General features: G+C 36.1%; 1 protein-coding gene and 1 long non-coding RNA gene across 2 annotated transcripts; both read left to right on the top strand.

Moving 5' to 3' along the window:
• The first annotated feature begins 110 nt into the window (after positions 1 to 110).
• On the top strand, positions 111 to 4,122 carry LOC130745626 (uncharacterized). Its single transcript, XM_057597981.1, has 7 exons — positions 111 to 679; positions 728 to 863; positions 963 to 2,310; positions 2,473 to 2,509; positions 2,800 to 3,124; positions 3,443 to 3,801; positions 3,981 to 4,122. Exons 1-7 carry the CDS (start codon positions 111 to 113, stop codon positions 4,120 to 4,122), a joined length of 2,916 nt encoding a protein of 971 aa, XP_057453964.1.
• Positions 4,123 to 13,248: 9,126 nt separating this feature from the next.
• Positions 13,249 to 14,762, top strand: LOC130732031 (uncharacterized). The gene is made up of 2 exons (XR_009016923.1): positions 13,249 to 14,158; positions 14,561 to 14,762. It is a non-coding gene; the product is annotated as an uncharacterized LOC130732031 (long non-coding RNA).
• The last annotated feature ends 3,873 nt before the right edge of the window (positions 14,763 to 18,635 follow it).

Here is an 18,635-nt window from a genome sequence, read left to right as displayed (position 1 = left end):
GTTTAGTTTTTTATATCCTAGCTTGGAACTGCCGGGGGCTTGGGAACCAGCCGGCAGTTAAAGCCTTGAAGAGGCTTGTTCGTTCAAAAGATCCCGACGTGGTGTTTGCTATGGAGACAAAATGGTATACGACAGAGACAGCAAATCAGAGGGGCATGGGAGGGTTGACAAACATTTTTCCAGTTCAATGTGCGGGGCATGGACATTCTAGAGCGGGTGGCCTATGCTTATGGTGGAGACAAGAGCTCCAGGTGGACATTTTGGAGGCTTCTCTTAATCACATTCTATGTACTATTTTGCATCCTGAGGACAAGCATCCGATGACTGTTATTTTTGTGTATGGATTTCCGGACGACCGGTTAAAAGAACAAACTTGGAATTTTGTGACTCGTTTGCATTCAGATGTGTCACGCCCTTGTTTGGTTATTGGTGACTTTAATGATATTCTTTCTCCGAGAGATAAGCTAGGAGGTGACCTCCCTGACTTGCGACATCTCCAGAAGGTGACCCAAGTGTGTGCTCAGCTGGGTTTGCATGAGGTAGATTTCACAGGTTACCGTTACACGTGGTCAAATAAACGTGTGGCTCCGAGAACTATTCAGGAGCGGTTGGACTATGCCCTAACAAATGACGCTTGGGATGCGCTTTGGCCGGTGACGGTGGTGTCCCATCTTCCGAGGTACCATTCTGATCATAATCCTATTTTACTAACTTGTGGTTCCTGCAGGGCTCAGAAGGAATCAAAGCGAGCTCATATGTTCCGCTTTGAGGAACTATGGTTGAGAGAAGGGGAGGAGTGCATGGAGATTATCACGGAGACTTGGTGCCGGGATACAACAAATGTTTTGGCAAAATTCACAGAAGTGAGTGGAGTGCTTGATGACTAGGGGCGGAAAAAATTTGGTGTTCTCCCCCGGAAAATTTCAGATAAACAAAGTTTGCTCCAGGATTTACAACGCCAGATTCAGAATGAGCAGGTGATTAAGGAAACTCATGAGGCAGAAAAGGAGCTTGAGGCTCTCTTGGCGCAAGAAGAGCTTTGGTGGAGTCAGCGCTCTAGAGCTACTTGGCTTCAGAAAGGAGACAAAAACACAAGTTTCTTCCATCAGAAAGCGTCCCAGAGAAGGAAGAGGAACATGATAGAGTTGATCAAAGATGACCGCGGGAGAGAGTTTGAGGACGATAGAGATATTTCCAATGTCCTTATGGACTATTTTATGCAACTTTTTGCAACATCACACCCATCAGGAATTGAGGAGGCCACTAATCTGGTATCGGGAAGGATAACACAGGCTCACTTAGCTGTCTTATCGGACCCTTTCACGAAGGAAGAGGTGGAGGCGGCTTTATTTCAAATGCACCCGACAAAGGCTCCAGGGATTGATGACTTTCCGGCTCTTTTCTATAAAAAAATTTGGGGCGTGATTGGAGATGATGTAGCGCGGTTCTGCCTACAGATTCTTCAGGGTCAAGCATCACTAGGTAACATCAATCATACTTTACTTGTTCTTATTCCTAAGATAAAAAAGGCGGAACATGCAACCCAATTTAGACCTATCAGTTTATGTAATGTAATTTTCAAAATAGTGACAAAAACGATTGCCAATAGATTGAAATTAATTTTGCCTGATTTAATTTGTGAAGCACAAAGTGCCTTTGTGCATAATAGGCTGATAACAGATAATGCTCTTATTGCCCATGAGTGTTTTCACTACATGAAGAAGGAAATTACTGGCCGGAATGACATTATGGCTCTGAAATTAGACATGGCGAAAGCCTATGACCGAATTGAATGGTCCTTTTTGCGATCCGTGATGGAAAAGATGGGGTTTCCACAGAATTGGGTGAGTTTGATTATGAGATGTGTCTCAACTGTTTCTTTTTCTATTATGCTTAATGGTAACCCCGAAACTGTTTTCAGCCCAGGTCGTGGCTTACGGCAAGGGGACCCTTTATCACCTTACTTATTTATTTTGTGTGGGGAGGTTTTTTCAGCTTTGGTTGAAAGAGCTGTCTTGTCTGCAAACCTGAGTGGTATCCGTGTTGCCAGAGCGGCACCTGTTATATCTCATTTACTCTTTGCAGACGATAGCATTGTGTTTGCTAGGGCAAATGTGGATGAGGCAAGAACTTTACAGGCTATTGTAGCTACGTACGAGCGAGCTTCCGGACAAGTTATCAACCTAGATAAGTCCATGCTCTTAGTAAGCCGAAATGTGACTGATAATATATTTGATGAGCTAAAACAACTATTGAATGTTAAGGCGGTCGAGAGCTATGACAAATATCTGGGGTTGCCAACTGTTATTGGTAAGTCGAAAGTACAAATTTTTAATTTTGTCAAAGAACGTGTTTGGAAGAAATTAAAGGGGTGGAAAGAAAAGGCCCTCTCGAGGGCAGGTAGAGAAGTTTTAATTAAAGCGGTGGCTCAGGCTATCCCCTCATATGTTATGTCTTGTTTTATCTTACCAGATGGTATTTGTGCAGAGATAGACAGCATGATATCCAGGTTTTTCTAGAGTGGTGATGTTACCAGGCGTGGTTTGCACTGGACGGGGTGGGAAAACCTTTGCAGGAATAAAGCTGATGGTGGCCTAAGTTTCAGAGATTTTAAGTCCTTTAATTTATCCCTAGTGGCAAAGAACTGGTGGAGAGTCTATACTCAACCTGACACCTTGCTTGCCCGTGTTTTCAGTGGTGTGTATTTCCCGAGGGGATCGATTTTGGGAGCCAAAAAAGGGTATAGGCCAAGTTATGCTTGGTCTAGTATATTGAAAGCTAGTTGGATTTTTGAGAGAGGTGGGCGTGGCGTATAGGAGATGGTTCAAAGGTTCATGCTTGGACGGATAAATGGTTGCCAAATGGTGTGCCACTCACTTACCGGCATGATGTGGTGGATAGCCTTGGCATTGTCATGGTCTCAGATTTGATTGATAAGGGCCCAAACAGGTGGAGAAGGGACGTGGTGGAGGAAGTTTTCCATCCTACAACAGCAGCTTATATTCTAGCTCTCCCATTGGGGGCGCACGGTGGTGATGATGTCCTTGCATGGCCTCACACCACGACAGGGCAGTATACATCTAAGACGGGTTATAATTATGTGTGCGGCTTGTTAGCCTTGGAGGTGGCTACGTCCTCTTCCACAGCGGGTTCGACGTTGTAGCCCAAGCTTTGGCGGAAATTCTGGGCAACCAATGCATTACCGAGGTGTAAGGAGACCGCTTGGCGAGCTATCCGTGGCTTTCTTCCGGTTCGCGACCAGCTCTTCCGCCGCCATGTAGATACGGATCCGGGGTGCTCCCTTTGCGGACACGAGCGAGAGACCATTGATCATATCTTTTTGAGATGTCCGGCGGCCATGGCAATTTGGTATGTGTCCCCTCTCTCCTTTAGAGTTGAACATTTTGCATCTTTCCAGGTTTTTTGGCACATTATTCTCTAGCAGCATGAATCCGAGGTGGTGGAGATGTGTCAGTCTTTGGTGTACAGCATTTGGGATGTGAGGAATAGGGTGATTTTTCTGAGTGGGAGATTGGTTGATGGGGATGTTATTGATCGGGCCTTGGGGCTATTGGTACCAATTTCTCCGGCGGTGCGTGAGGAGCGGGGAGGGACCAAAGCGGTGTGGAGGAGGCCACAGGGAAGGGTGATTAAGCTAAACTTTGATGCTTCATTTGTGGATGGTATGGGAGCGGGATTGGGGATGGTTGCCCGCAACCGTCTTGGGGAGATCATGGCTGCTGCAACCTCCCATCCGGTCCCAGTTCTTTCGTCTCTGTTGGCAGAAGCGAGCGGGTTGAGGTGGACTTTACGGCTGGCAAGAAGCTTGGTTTTCGTCGTGTCTGTTTAGTGACGGATTGTCTTCAGTTATATCAGTGGTGGCAGAACGGTACAGTGGGGAGATCTTACTTGGACACCATCATTGGAGATTGTCGCTCTTTAGTTCCATTTTTTGATGTTTTTTCTTTGTCGTTTGTTAGACGTTCTGGTAATTCAGTTGCAGACTTTCTGGCTAAGAACGCTTCCACTTATGCGGATTGTGTATGGGTGGAAGAGGCTCCTGATGTCGTTTCTGGTTTGGTTGATTTGGATGTAATTGCTTCTAGGCCGGTTGGCCCTTAATATTATTTCAGTTCACTTTAAAAAAAAAATATTTAGTTTTTAAGATGGCAACATATTTTTTTTTTTTTTTTTGAAACTAGATGTCAACATATTTTAAAAGAGGTGAATATGTTGATTTTTGAAGGTAGACCAAATCCTTGCCCGGACTATTTTGGTTTGCTTGTAAAATCGTATGAAGTTCATATTAACGTCTAGTATATCTTGTTGCCTTTATAACAAATTACAGGAAAGAAGTGTCAAAACCCGACTGCATGCAGAGTCTAAGATTATTGTATATTTTCTTTCTAATTTTTTAATAGATTACACTTTTATAAATTATTTACAAGTCCAAAACTAGATAATAATTATTAATAATTAAAATTCTAACTATTTTTAATTAATACTTAACTAATTATTATTTTATAAGAAACTCAAAAGTTGATAACAAATTATTTTTAATTTATGACTTTGTAGTCTTTCTTAATGTGTTTAATTCTTTTATTGCTAATGTGATTAATTTTATTTTTTCAATTCTGCTTTACATCTGTATATAGATAGATAGGTTTATTGCTTTCATTAATTTTTTTTATTAGATTGATAGCAGTATCAATCTAATTATAGTCTTGTAATCGAAAAAAGATTTTTTTTTTGTTACAGGAGAAAATTTAACCAAGAAAAGATTGACAGCATTACTTTTCCACGATTTATTCCGTTAATTTGCCTATATTTCTGATTCATTGATTAATTGTTTTTACTCGATTTTACATAGTTGATTTTTTCTCAAATTTATTTTTGGAAGGATTTATTTCATTAATTTGCATGAACATGTTAAATAGCCTCTAGGATCACTGCATCAAAGCACAACACCAAAGCACAGACTAACTCTGTCTATTTTTCAAGAGAGAAGAATGGCTACCAAAATCAACTATTTCTGGTTTCTTTTGGCAGTTCTATGCATTACGTCTTCTCTCGCTTCAGGTAACAAAAATATAAAAAGCATATTTTGAAGGTTTTGTTTTCCCTTGTAAAATTGAAAACAAAAAACGACCAAAACATCATTACATATTTACATTCACTCTATTATATTGGTATAGAAAAATTGTATATATATCACTGTCTATGTGTCAGCGAGTTTTTAATTCTTTCTTGGTCTGGTCCCCTTTTCATTTCAAATTTATTAATTGTTCCAAAAAAATAGAAAGTATTTTTTCTTTAACTTTTTTATTCATATATTTTTTATTTCTATTATAGAAACTACAAAGTAAAAGATAATATTATTAGATTTAATAATTTAAGAATTTCATTAAGGAGAAATTTACTCTTCTCCAAAAATTATCATTCCACATGTTATACACAAATTGTTGTTTTTTGTTATTTTGAAATATTATAACTCATGGATGGATGATATATGAACTATTTTATTCTACAATATAAAGTTTCTAATTATATTTCTCTAATATCATTTTACTAATTGCAGGAAAAATTGTCAATCTAGGAAATTCACCTCAGCTGGATGAGAAGAATTGTTTTTTCGAATATACATCGTGTACTGATGAAGATACATGTAAAGAATTTTGTAAGGCGATGGGCGCCGGTTATACGAGTGGTCATTGTGCTTGTGTTCCAAATTGTGATATTGGAGTCAAATGTTGCTGCTCCTAGCTAGATATAATATGTAGGCTTAAATGTTCAAATGACCCATAAAATAAAATTGTAAAGGGAATCAGTTTCAATTCCTTAAAAGTTTTTATATCAAATTGGGTCTCTAGAATTTTTTTTTAATTCAATTGAGGACAAAGGCGGTCAGCAATTTCACGTGGCTTTTATCCTAGTCAGCAATTTCACGTGGCTTTTATTCTAGTCAACAATTTCACGTGGCTTTTATCAGCAATTCTGTTTTATCCTAGTCACCAATTTCACGTGGCTTTTATCATTTTATTTCAAATACCAATTAATATTTTTCATTTTATTTTATTTCCAACTCATTTTCTAAAAAATAAAACCTAAATCTAATTAAAACTAAACCTAATCCTTATGTCAAAAAAAAAAAAACTAAACCTAATCCTAATTTGAGAACCTCACCATCTTCAACCCCTCCATCTTCTCCCCTCTCATAACAATTCCTCACCAGTCACCACCACCGCAACAACACTGCTATAGCACTCTGACAGATCAAGCTCAGAGAAAAACCCATTTCACTCTCATAAAATCCTGATTCTTAATCCTCGGGATCCAGAACCCTAACCACAGGCAGAAGAAGATTGGTTTGGGTTCGACATGCTTTTCTTACTGACAACTCGTACTGCAGATTGGTTTGTGAGGCGTGGATTTTCAGAATGATCAATTGATTATATACCTGAGAAGAAAAGAAAATCAATTAATCTGTCCCGCAAGTACAACTTCCAAGTACTATATGAAGAAGCTTTTAGCTAAGACTATCTCCAATGGTTTCAACATTCAACACCCTCAACACTCCACTTTTTCTCTTCCCAACACTCCACATCACCTTCTCTCTCCAGTTCAACACTTCATTCAACTTTTACCCACTTCAATGGTTTTTCATTCAACACCCTACCCCACCACTTTTTTTATTTCATATTTTGATTTAATTTTATATTTTTCTTTTTATTATTTCATAAAATTAAAATTTTCTATAAAATTAAATTAAATAAACTATTATCGATTTAATTTAATTTAATGTTTTTTTATTTTTTTAAATTAAATTAAATTAACGTAATATTTTTTTAACGCAAAGGGATAATAGAAAGATAATAAGATGAATAATATGATGGAAAACTTGATTTTTTTTTTCTGTGTCCAAATCAAACGAACCAAGTCTCTATTTATAGAGGAAAAAAAAATCATGAATTTTGGTAAAAAAATTATATTTTTAAATTTTTTTTTGAATGAAATAATTGAGTTGGAAAGATTAGGATAAATGAAAATCGCTCGGACCAATCAAACGGAGCCACGTGTTGATCTGCAGCCCCTCTCTCTCTCCACTGGGTCCCACACGCAGGTTTCAACTATGTTTAATTTTTTCAACTCCTCTCTCCTCCTTTCAACTTTCAACACTTTATTTAAACACCATTACACACCCCTTTCAACATTAAACACCCTCAATTCAACACCATTGGAGATGGTCTAACAAGAGTGGAATTACTGTTCATAGGAAACTTACTTCCTTTTAGCGCTTTTTGAACCATGGTAGTGGGATCGTGTTTGGCACTTGTGTAGACTAGGAGATAACCTCATAAATGCAGTTACTCTCTTCCAGTAGTGAATCTTCTTGGACGTATGACATTTGATTTTTCTCTCAAAAAAAGAAGAAGAGGTTGATTTTGTCTGGGTTTTGTTTTTGAGATGGAGATTGAAAGAATAGTGATGAAGATTATATGTTTAATTTGAATTTAGTTCATAGATTTATTTAAGTTTAGGTTTATATTATGATTTTATTTTTTGGTACAGATATGTCACTAAGGATCTAGGTTCTGTCTCTCTTTTCTTGCAGATTTGGTGGTCGAGGATTTGACACTAAAAGAATTTCTGCTGTGAACTTGAAGAGCTTTGAATGGGCTTTTGTACCCTAGAAGTATAGTTTTTTTTGGAAATTACAGTTTTGGGGTACTTTTTTATTTATTTACCAATCTAGTATAAATCGCCACTGTCAGTGGCGATTCTATTTATTTTTTTTAAAGAATCGCCAATAGCATTGGCGTTTTCAATTTTTTTTTTCGTTTTTTATATAAATCGCCAACCATGTTGGCGTTTTCTTATTTTTTATTTTTGTTTTTTTCTGACAATCGCCAACTATGACGTTTTTTACCTTTTTATTTATTTTTAAATCGCCCACACATTTTTAATTTTTTTTTAAATTAGTAATTAAAATGGTATTTAATCAATTGATTTTTTTTGCAGCACTTTGATAATAAATTATTTGGTCTACCGACAAGTTCTCGCCTAAGCATGCAATTAGGGCTTGAGTAAGATGGCCAATACTCTTCATCCCCAACTAAACTATGCAATGCATATGTTTATCTTTAAATATCGGTTCAAATATTTATGATTAAAGTGCTGCAAAAGTGAGTAATGACACAAAATTGTGTGTGAGTATCAATTGATTAAATACCATTTTAATTACTAATTTAAAAAAAATTAAAAAAACGTGTGGGTGATTTAAAAAAAACAAAAAGGTAAGAAACGCCAACATAGTTGGCGCTTGTCAGAAAAACAAAAATAAAAAATAAGAAAACGCCAATGCTATTGGCGATTCTTTAAAAAAATTAAAAAAAATAAATAGAATCGCCACTGACAGTGGCGATTTATACTAGATTGGTAAATAAAAGAAAAAGTACCCCAAAGCTGTAATTTCCAACAAAAAACTATACTACTAGGGTTCAAAAGCCGCTTTGAATGCTTAGGAGAATGAAGGAATGAATGTTTGGTGTTCTTGTTCTTTCGGTCTTAACTCTTCTACTTCTTCTTTCTTAAGAATCGCCTTAAATACTTGCTTGCATTTGTTGTAGCCGTTGTCAGACAAATCCAACTGTTGTTATGGCCGTTGTGAGATAAATTCATCCATTGATTCAAATGGCTCCGGTTGGTAGATGCATTAAATGCATGCTACTGTTTAAGTCTGTCCTTTTGTCGAAAATGTGAATCTTATCAGCTAGTAGGTGACAGTAGACTTTGGCTACTTCTCAGAAGTGAGACAATTTGGAAATTTGATGTTGACATGTTGTACTTTTTCTCTTTGTTCAGCGTGCTTCAAGGCGTGATCTCGTTTGAATCCTTGGCAACTGGTTGCATTCTGACTTTATCTTTGACGCTTTGACATTTGTCTTCAACTTTCTGAATGATGAGCTGGCATTAAACGATTAGTAGTGGATGTGGCTCAGCTTGTGTCACATATGTGCCAGACAGTCTTGCAAATTTGAATATTTATCTCTAGGATAGATTGACATTGAAGTCCTTTATTCATAAAAATAAATCCTGAAGTTCAAATTAATTGAGAAGTTTAGATTTTAGCGAAGTGCTTCTATTTATACCAAAATCTTAGTGACATATCTGTACTAAATTATAGAATGGAGTAATAAAATTTCAGGAAAAAAAAAAATATTTCTGAAATTTAGTATATAAAGGGCCACTCAAGTATGTATGTCTCTAAAAGATTAGGAATAGATGAAGTATTATTCCAACTTAATTTATAATATAACACTTATATAAATGTTTGGAAGAATTTACATTAATGCTTTATGAGTTTATTTTTATAAGATATTTATATCTACTAAATTATTTTGAGATTATTTCAATAATTTTGTCAAATTGGCTTATGAAAAAATATTTATGCAATAGATTCTTATTATGATAAGCACTTTATTAAATTGTTCGATAAAATTCACTCATATATATATAATCACTTATTCATAAAAAAAACCACTTGATCATGAATCTCTACAAAATGGACATATGAAACAACGGACAGTGACTATAAATGTTACAAATATTTCACATATATAATATAGGCTTAAAAGCATTTTATGCCCCTAATGTATTAAGTTTGTGCAAATGCCAACTTACTCTTTTTCGTCTATGTTTGTACCCTCCATATTTCACAAATGTGCACCGTTTGCCCCTTTGTTAAAAAAGGACGACATGGCTGTTAAATGTCACGTCAGCATCCTACTTGGCGTGACACAAAATTAAGCTGACACAAAATTATTCTATCTTAAGTAGAAATATTAGATACAATCGTACAACTCATTATGAATACAATTGCATAAGTTGATATAAAGTTATTTTAGCTTTTTTTATTATCCTATACCATAGTTATTTTAACTTAAATAAAGATATTGAGTTCAAGTTCTTATGAATATATTGAATTGCATTAAATACTTATGAATAATTTTTCACTCATACAGGTCATACTCAACTCAAACATTATTATCTTAACAGAGAAATTGTGTCCGTCATAAAGCAGCCACATAGTGGGCCCTACGATGTGCATAGTTTCATGATGAAGCAAGACACATTGGCACGCTTAAGTTCCAAGCAAAATGAAATAAACCAAACAAAATGTTTAATGACTAATTCCCCGGTTAATACAACTTAAGTTTGGTTAAGTTAACTTGGGGCTTACCACGTTGACGATGAAGACGCTTCACGATGAAGTCACCGCCAAAAACCAAGCAAGTCATTGACGCTGTCGACGATCAACAACAACCCATCCGATGAACCCTAACCCTCCTTTCAACAATGCCTCTCTATTTTCCCTCTTCTGGAAACTTCAACAATCTCTATTTTCCCTATCTTCTCATTTAATGTTCAATTTGGTAATGTTCATTAATGTTAACCACACTAATTTAACTTAACCCAACCTGACAATTTTAATTATCAAATATTTTTGATTGGTCCAAGTCACTAAGGTATGATACAATTGAGGTATGGTAGCATTTTCCATTTGCTAAATAGTTAAGTAGCAAAAAAAAAATGGTGTATATATTTCAATAGGTGTTGGAGGTCTAGGGTTCGAACCCTGAAGATGAACATTTGTAATTACTAACAACTAACCACTAACATTTGCCTATAAAAAAATAGTTAAGTAGCATTTTTTTTCTAGATAATATATTTAAATCATAAAAAATATCAGATAATATATTAAAAACTGAATATATTTATTAATTAAATAAAATAAAGTTCATATTTAGGCAGCTATTTAGCAGCAATGAGCCAATGACAGTAGGGGTGTACAAGACCCGGCCCTACCTGCCAACCCGTCCCGGCCCAAGCCTTTAGGGCCGGGTTAACCCGGCCCGATCATTAAAAGATGTCGGGTTAGGGTTGATCATAGAGTTATCCGGCTTCAGGTCGGGTCGGGTTCGGGTTGGCACTCGGGCCACCCGGCCCGTCCCACATATACATTTTACAAGATTTCAATTTGTTATAATGGTCAAAATGTGATAGATGGTGCTCAAATTTATCTTACCATGTGGATGAGATGAAAATGTTTAACATCTAACTTATGAATTAAATAAACGTTGGTCAAAAGATGGACACTTTCATGCTTTAATAAGAGAAAATCATGTAATGCACATGTGAGACAAGTGAAGAGAGATCAAACAAAATGAGTGACACGTGCAAATATATCAAACAAAATGTGAACCTCTCAAGTGCAATAGATTATGACATAGATTATGCAAGAATTGGATAATTTCAAGTTCTTTCTTCTAAAAAATAGTTCTCACTTATAACTCTTTTAGTATGTTATTATCTTTAAATTTTACAATTAGTATCAAATACTCTTAGATTTATTGTCCCTCGGGTCAACCCGGTCCCGTTCTACATAGACCCGTCCTAAATTGGACCCGCATATTATCAGGTTGCTTCGGGTCTAGGGACGGGTTAGGGACTAAGAATTGACCCGGTCAATATTTAGGGCCGGGTTAGGGTTAACCAAAACCCGTTCCAACCCGTCCCTTGTACACTCCTAAATGACAGTGAGCATATGGTTCCATTTAATTGGACCACTTATTTTTGAATTGGTGCTGAGCGGACCAGGAGCTAATTGGACCAGCTTGCAGGCCATGATGCGTTAAGCGGTAATTTCACTCACAAATCACAATCACAACATTTGACCAAAAACAATCCGATCCGATGAACCTTTGACAAAAAAAAAACAATCACAATCACAACAAGACAATGTTAACAAAAATAAATAATTCACAACAAGACAATGGGAAGCGTCTTAGAAAAGAAAAAGGGGCAATGTGATTGGGACACTTGACACATGCAAGTTGCAATCTTTTTAGTTAATAATTAAATATAGTTTCAAAATTAAAGTTAATAATTATAGAGATTAATTTCTATGCACCGACGATGTAAATGAGTTTTACACAATCATTTAATTACAACACTTCATTTTGTTAGTTTATAATTAATTTTAAATTTAATAATACTTAAAATAGGAAATAGAAGGTTGTGATTGAATGATTGTGTAAAATTTTTGACACTGTCAGTGCATAGAAATGAATCTCATAATTAAATATAGATAATTATTTTATGAATAATGTTGTCATTATCATACTTCATGCCTACTCCTTTTATTTTTTAAAAAATGGTTTGCTTAAAGTTGTGACACAAAAAGTAAAAAATGACAATTATTAAGAGTACAATATTATTAAAATACTTTTATTTAGTTTTAGTAGTAACATGTGCAGCTATTAAATTTCACATTAAATAGAGAAGAATGTAGTTATTAATAAAGAAGAGTTGTGGTTCTTTAAAAAAAAAAAAGTTGTGGTTGCTTGATAAAATTATATATGATAAGTGTGAGAAAATTTATTAAATAATGGTATAAGTGGAAAAAGAAAAATTTAGAAAAGATGAGCTGATTTTTTGAAATAGCAAACATTTTGAAATACTTGAAAGATACATAAAATAACAATATTTCTTAAATGGAGTGAGTATATGATAAAATAAAGTAATAATTTTTGACATTTCCAACCCACCAAAAGCATTAGGATTTGTAAATTGTAATTTGTACATGACATTACACTTTATTTTAGTTTTTGTTAATATAGATCATTATTCACGACATTGCCACTAATGAGATGTGGCCAAAGTTGTAAACGTTGTAGCCAAAGTTCTTTAACCCAATTGATGAGATGTGGGCCTCATATCGTTGAGACTTGAGACTTGAGAGTAATGATTCCACAGTTGATAGCTTGCCACCATTGATGTGCATGCCTCCTTCTGTCCTTCACGAGGCATGAGCAAGTTGATCATGACTCGCACTCACTCCATTGGATCTATATGATAATAAGATGGATTAATGCTCATATGAAATTTTCTGATTTTACAAATGAGTTTGATATTAATCAGTAGCCGAACTTCAACAAAATTTATGGGGGAGCTCAAATAAATTTGAAATATATAAATTTTGAAATATTTTATTAACAGAAAAAAATATTTTATAGAGAATCAAAAGTCATTTAATCTAAGTACATAAATATTTTAATTTATATATTGATATTGATATCTTATACTAAAATTAAAATCACAATAAAGTGTTGCTACTCTTTTTACTTTTTTTTTGGCACTGTGATGTTGCTGACATAAGTTTTATTAGGGCTGAGCAGGTTTATTCGACCCGACCCAAACCCGACTTAACCGAGCCCAAAACAGCATGAACGGGCGGGTCGGGTCGGATACATTGTAACGGGTCAACCTGTCAAGGTTCCAGTTGGGTATAAACGGTCGGGTTCGGGTTGATTTTTTAAAACCCGTCGAAACCCAACCCGACCCGTATTATTGGAGAAAAGCATGCGCAGTGGCAGAGTAGTTCACGTCTCACTCCATCCACACTTTATATACTCTATAAAAAAAGGAAAACCCTAACACTCCTCACTTTCTCAGTTCCTCTCTCTTGTGCGGCGCATCTCACTCAAAGACACAAAGAGAAAACCTACAATTTCTCCTTCCTCCTTCTTGATTTTTCCTTCTTGTTCCTTCTCTTCCACCAAGCTGTAGCGCCCTTTCACTCATTTTTGGTCCATATTTTCTCATTCCTCTCTTGAAGTTTTAGAAGTCTGCAAAGTTTTCTTTCACTATGCATGTGAAAGCTCATACCTTTCTCCCTTTTCCCCCAAAAGATCCCTCATTTTTAAGCAACAACAAGAAAGTTTGGTTTTCTTACTACTATATTTGCTATCTTGTTTTAAAGATTGTTTCTTTTCATTGTGAGCACTGAGCACCTCTTTCTGACTTTGCTTCTCTAAAGCTTTTAACTTTCTTTGATTTGGTTTTGGTTTTGATTTGATCAGAGTGGAGATGATAGCAGATCTGATTCTTCTTTGATTTATGTAAAAAAAAGAGATTTTATTTTTATGTGTCTGTTGTTTGAAGTGTTCAAGTGTTGTTTTTGATTGCTTTTAGTCTATCATCTTTGTTGCTTATTGTTATGTAAATATCATTTGCACATTTTTCTTTGCTGATCTATTAATGTTCATTTTCCAGAGCTAACTCAACAATGAAGCCAATGACCACATTCAGCATACAGGTTCGTATTTTTTTTCCTTCAAACATGTAAAGGTTGGATTTTTATTAGTTGATTGTGCATGATAATGTGTAAGACCATGATTTTTTTATGTAAACAACTAAAGGTTGAATCTTTCATTGAAATTTCTTCCATTCTTTGTAAAGGTGTAATCTTTCATTGAATTTTTTTGACATTGTTGTTCCATATTTAAATATGTGGAAGTAATAGATCTGTTGACCTCTGTATGTTCTTGACTGATCTGAACTAAACTGACTTGATCTATAAGCTGAATCTATTTGTAAATTTGTTCTTAGATGGAAGTTTCTTTTTGTGCTGTGTATTTGTCTATTCGTTGTTCAAGCTTGAATTGATCTTACATTATTTTAACTCACTAATATTCTGTTTTTTTTTTTTCATTTTCAGTGTAGAAAAGAAAGAGGAGATCGAAAATCTTGCCAAACAAGTTTGAAAGGAGCTTGAAGCCAGAAACTTAATGGGATGATGATGTTATGCTTGTTTCAACTTGTAAAATGATTATTAATTTGTATTTGATTGGGATTATTATTTTATGTGATTTTTGTAAGTTCAAAATTGTTGTGCAGTCAAATGAAGTAATTTTATTCGACATTTTTGGATAAATGTACCATTAGTTTTTTAGTAACTGATTCAGATTTCAAAAATAATAAAGCCAAAATAGTCCTAAACTATAAATTGGATCACGGGCTGTCAAAAGTTGCAGCCCACTATACTTTTTATCCTTAAAAAAAGTTTTTTTTTTGTAGAAAAACGCGTTTTTGAAAAAAAAAGGCAAAAAACTTCCTTTGGGCCCAATCCGTTGCAACCCGCCCGAATAAACCGGCTACCCGCCCAAACCGAACCCGACAAACCCGTTGTTGTCTACGGTCGGTAATGGGCCAGTATATGAGCAAGTCGGTTTTGGTCGGTTGGGCCAAAATGGGCCCAAATCCGACCGAACCCGCCCGATGCTCAGCCCTACCAGGAAACATCTGAATGACAATGTCTCATTAGAACGGAAAATTCCTTTTTTCTAGCTCGGAAAAATTTGTAAGACCAAGATTTGGTCATGTAGTACAACTCTATGTTTTGATGATTACATGATAACTATTGTATATGAACAATTATGGTACTCTAACATTGTTTTCTGAGTGTTTAAATGACAAGCTCTAACTGTGGTCAATACTCACAATTATCAGAAGCATTTAGCCCAAGAGTAACCAACGCAACTCTTTCGCACTCACTATGTTCTGATTGAACAGTAGTATATGCTTCAGAAGTTCTGAAGATGATAAGCTCTGATGTGGATTTAGATCACTTAAAGTTCTGAAGACCAGAAGCTTTGAAGGTCCAGAGGCTCTGAAGGTCCAGAAGCTAAGAAGTGAAGATTCTGAAGTCCAAGAGTAAGCTGGCTCTGAAGAACAAGTACTTCCAACTCTGATGTTCAGAAGCAGAAGATACGAAGGTAAGAGGATCCAAGCTTCCCTCTGACTCTGATCACCAAGCTTCACAAGTTCCAACATGAAGCGTCGTCTGATCAGAAGTCAACTAGGATAAGGCTCACATCGCTGTCCAAGTACAAAAGCAATTGTACTATCCTGACGACCTTACCTAAGATGTTCAGCCACAGCAGAATCTGGAAGTTCCGGATTTGCCCTCCAACGGTAGCATTTCAAACAGCGAATACAACCCTAATCCTTGGAGTATAAATAGAGGCTGAAGATGGAAGAAGCGGCTAAGAAACTTTGTACAAGCTTAAGAAACCATTCAATATTCTTTTAGCAATCTTTCTTCAATAGTTCTTACTGTGTTTACCTTAGCTTTCTCAGAAGCACTCATTGTAAACCCAAAACCCTCAAACAGTTAGTTTGATTTTCTTAAGGGACCAAGGTTGGTCAGCTCCTTGAGAAGACTAAGAGAGTGAATCTTAGTGTTTGCTAGTTCATTGTATTGTTAGTCACTGAGCAAGTTGCTAGTGCAGTTGTAACAAACATTGAATAGTGAATTGCCTTCATTCTAAGAAGGAAGAAATCACCTTAACGGGTGGACTGGATTAGCTTGAGCGATTATCAAGTGAACCAGGATAAAATACTTGTGTGCTTCTCTTCATCTCTTATCTTTGCACATTGTGTTGTTTATTCGAGATATTTATCTAAATCTCAAGAGGGAAAAGTTTTTAGTTGAAAACGCTATTCAAACCCCCCCCCCTTCCTATCGTTTTTCATACCTTCAAAATTATCTGCATAAAATTTCTCAACAAACTTACAGATTTTATCATTATCAAATGATTTAAAATTTTCCTTAGGATCTAAAGCTGAACTAAGTATGAGAAATTTCACTGCCTCTGCACTAAATCTTCTATTTAATTCATATAGTTGCAAATCAATTGCAAAATAAAATACATCTATTCTATAATGATGTTCCATATCTCCATCTTGTTTCTTATGACGACCATTACACATAAAATAAGGGGCTTTCATGTTCGGAACTTCAACTTGATGAGCATTACAAAATGTTATCACATTTTCTACATAAAAATACGGCTTAAATAACCTTTTGGTCCTTAAAATTGTAAAGGGAATCAAATTGAGTCCCTGAAAAAATTTCGCATCAAATTGGATCCCTAGTATATTTTTATAATCAAATTAAATCCTTTTGTTCAATTTTGACCGGTCAACGGTCCAGTGGCTAGCCTAGTCAGCTGAGGATGACCACGTGGACTTTTTCACATCAATTTTAGTCCCTTGAAAAATATTTTTATTAATTTTAGTCACTGTTCTTCCACCTTGAAAAATATTTTTTTTGTTGCCTCTGATCATCTAGTTTTTTAAGAACAAGGTGAATATGATGAGCATATAGTTTTTTTGGGTTTAAGGATTTGAGTTATGGAGGAAGGGGAAGTAGGTGGAAGAGGAAGAAGATGAAGGTGGAAGAACATAGACTAAAATTGATTAAAATATCTTTCAAGGGACTAAAATTGATGTGAAAAAGTCTACGTGGCCATCCTTAGCTGACTAGGCTTGCCACTGGACCGTTGACCGGTCAAAATTGGGCAAAAGGACTTAAAGATATGAAAATTTTACAGGGTCAGGTTTGATTCCCTTCACAATTATAAGGACCAAAAGAGTATTTAAGCCTAAAAAGAAAGCATAGATCTGCCGTCATAAGTAAATTGAATTTGAATTTTCTCTTCAAATGGACATGTTAGAATGACGACGCGACCTAGATGATAGTCTCTAGTTGTTTTATCATCTTCAGACAGAGTGGGCTTCACACGCTTCGTACGCTCTTAGATACTTTGCTAAAGCCCAAACAATTTGCTTCCTCCAGACATTACGCTTTGTTCCAGACGCTATGCATGTTCTAGACGGATACCCAGTTCTAGACACTTTGATCTTGCACTTGAAAGTTTTGGTCCAAACGCTACACACTTATCTTTAGACACTATCTAGATGTTTATGTTCAGCTCAAGTCTTTTGATCCTCTTCTTGATGTTTTGCCTATATTTGTACCAACTACCAATGTTTTAATTTTCCGTAGCCTGAAAACCAACACCCCCATACATCAGTGCAACTTTGATGGCGACCATCTTCAATGGCAAAGGTGGTGAATGCCTTGGACAATAGAGTTGAGAGAGCAGGAGTTAAAGTGGGAGTGGGAGTGAATGTGAGAGTGAAGGGGTGGAGTAGGGAAGGGTAAGGGAAAGAGAAATGAGCGGGATTTGCAGTATTTCTAAAAGTTCAGCAATTTTTAGTTTTGAAATTGAGTGATGTGAGGAGTAAAAGAGTTTTTTTTTTTGTCAAAGGATAGAATTTCATTGAACGAAACGGCCAATGGCCCAGTTACACTCAATAATGGCCTCAGGCCCAAGTACTAGCTAGCCTAATAAACATTGAAATAGTTCAAGGTACATAGATTCCTGCTATCTTTGCAGTCCTAACGTGTTCTGGCGTGAATCTAAGAAAAAGGAATAGCTAGCTAGTAAAGTAAGATTAGACACCACATGGGGGAGTAGAGACCAGCAACAAGGGTACTCTCGATCTTTGGGAATCACGGGTCGTTGTGTAAGGCTTCCCTTTGAATAATACCGTGAATTGCTCTTGGGGGATTCATTGTCCAGAGGTCAGGAAGTAGAGCGTGGAAGCTAAGCTTGGCAATTTCATGAGCTAGGGAGTTTGTCTGGCGCGGAATCCAACTAAAGTAGCAGTCCTCAAAGTAGAGTTGCAACCTTCTGATATCAGATATAATAGTAGTCAAGGCACCAATGTTTCTTGAATTGCAGCAGGCTTCTATAAGTGACTTGTTATCCGATTCAAAGATGACACTCCTGCAGTTGAGGTTGCTTGCCAAGATCATAGCTTCTCTCAGGGCCAAGCTTTCTGCCATGATGGGCGAATGGTCAAAGGTGTTGCTTGCAGCTTCCGATATGAGGTTACTGTTTTCATCCCTGCCAGCTGTGCCTGAGGAGGCAATTAGAGCTTCT

The sequence above is a fragment of the Lotus japonicus genome, chromosome 1 (assembly GCF_012489685.1).
Source record: "Lotus japonicus ecotype B-129 chromosome 1, LjGifu_v1.2".
Taxonomy (NCBI): domain Eukaryota; kingdom Viridiplantae; phylum Streptophyta; class Magnoliopsida; order Fabales; family Fabaceae; genus Lotus; species Lotus japonicus.
This window is presented reverse-complemented; position numbering and strand designations above follow the sequence as displayed.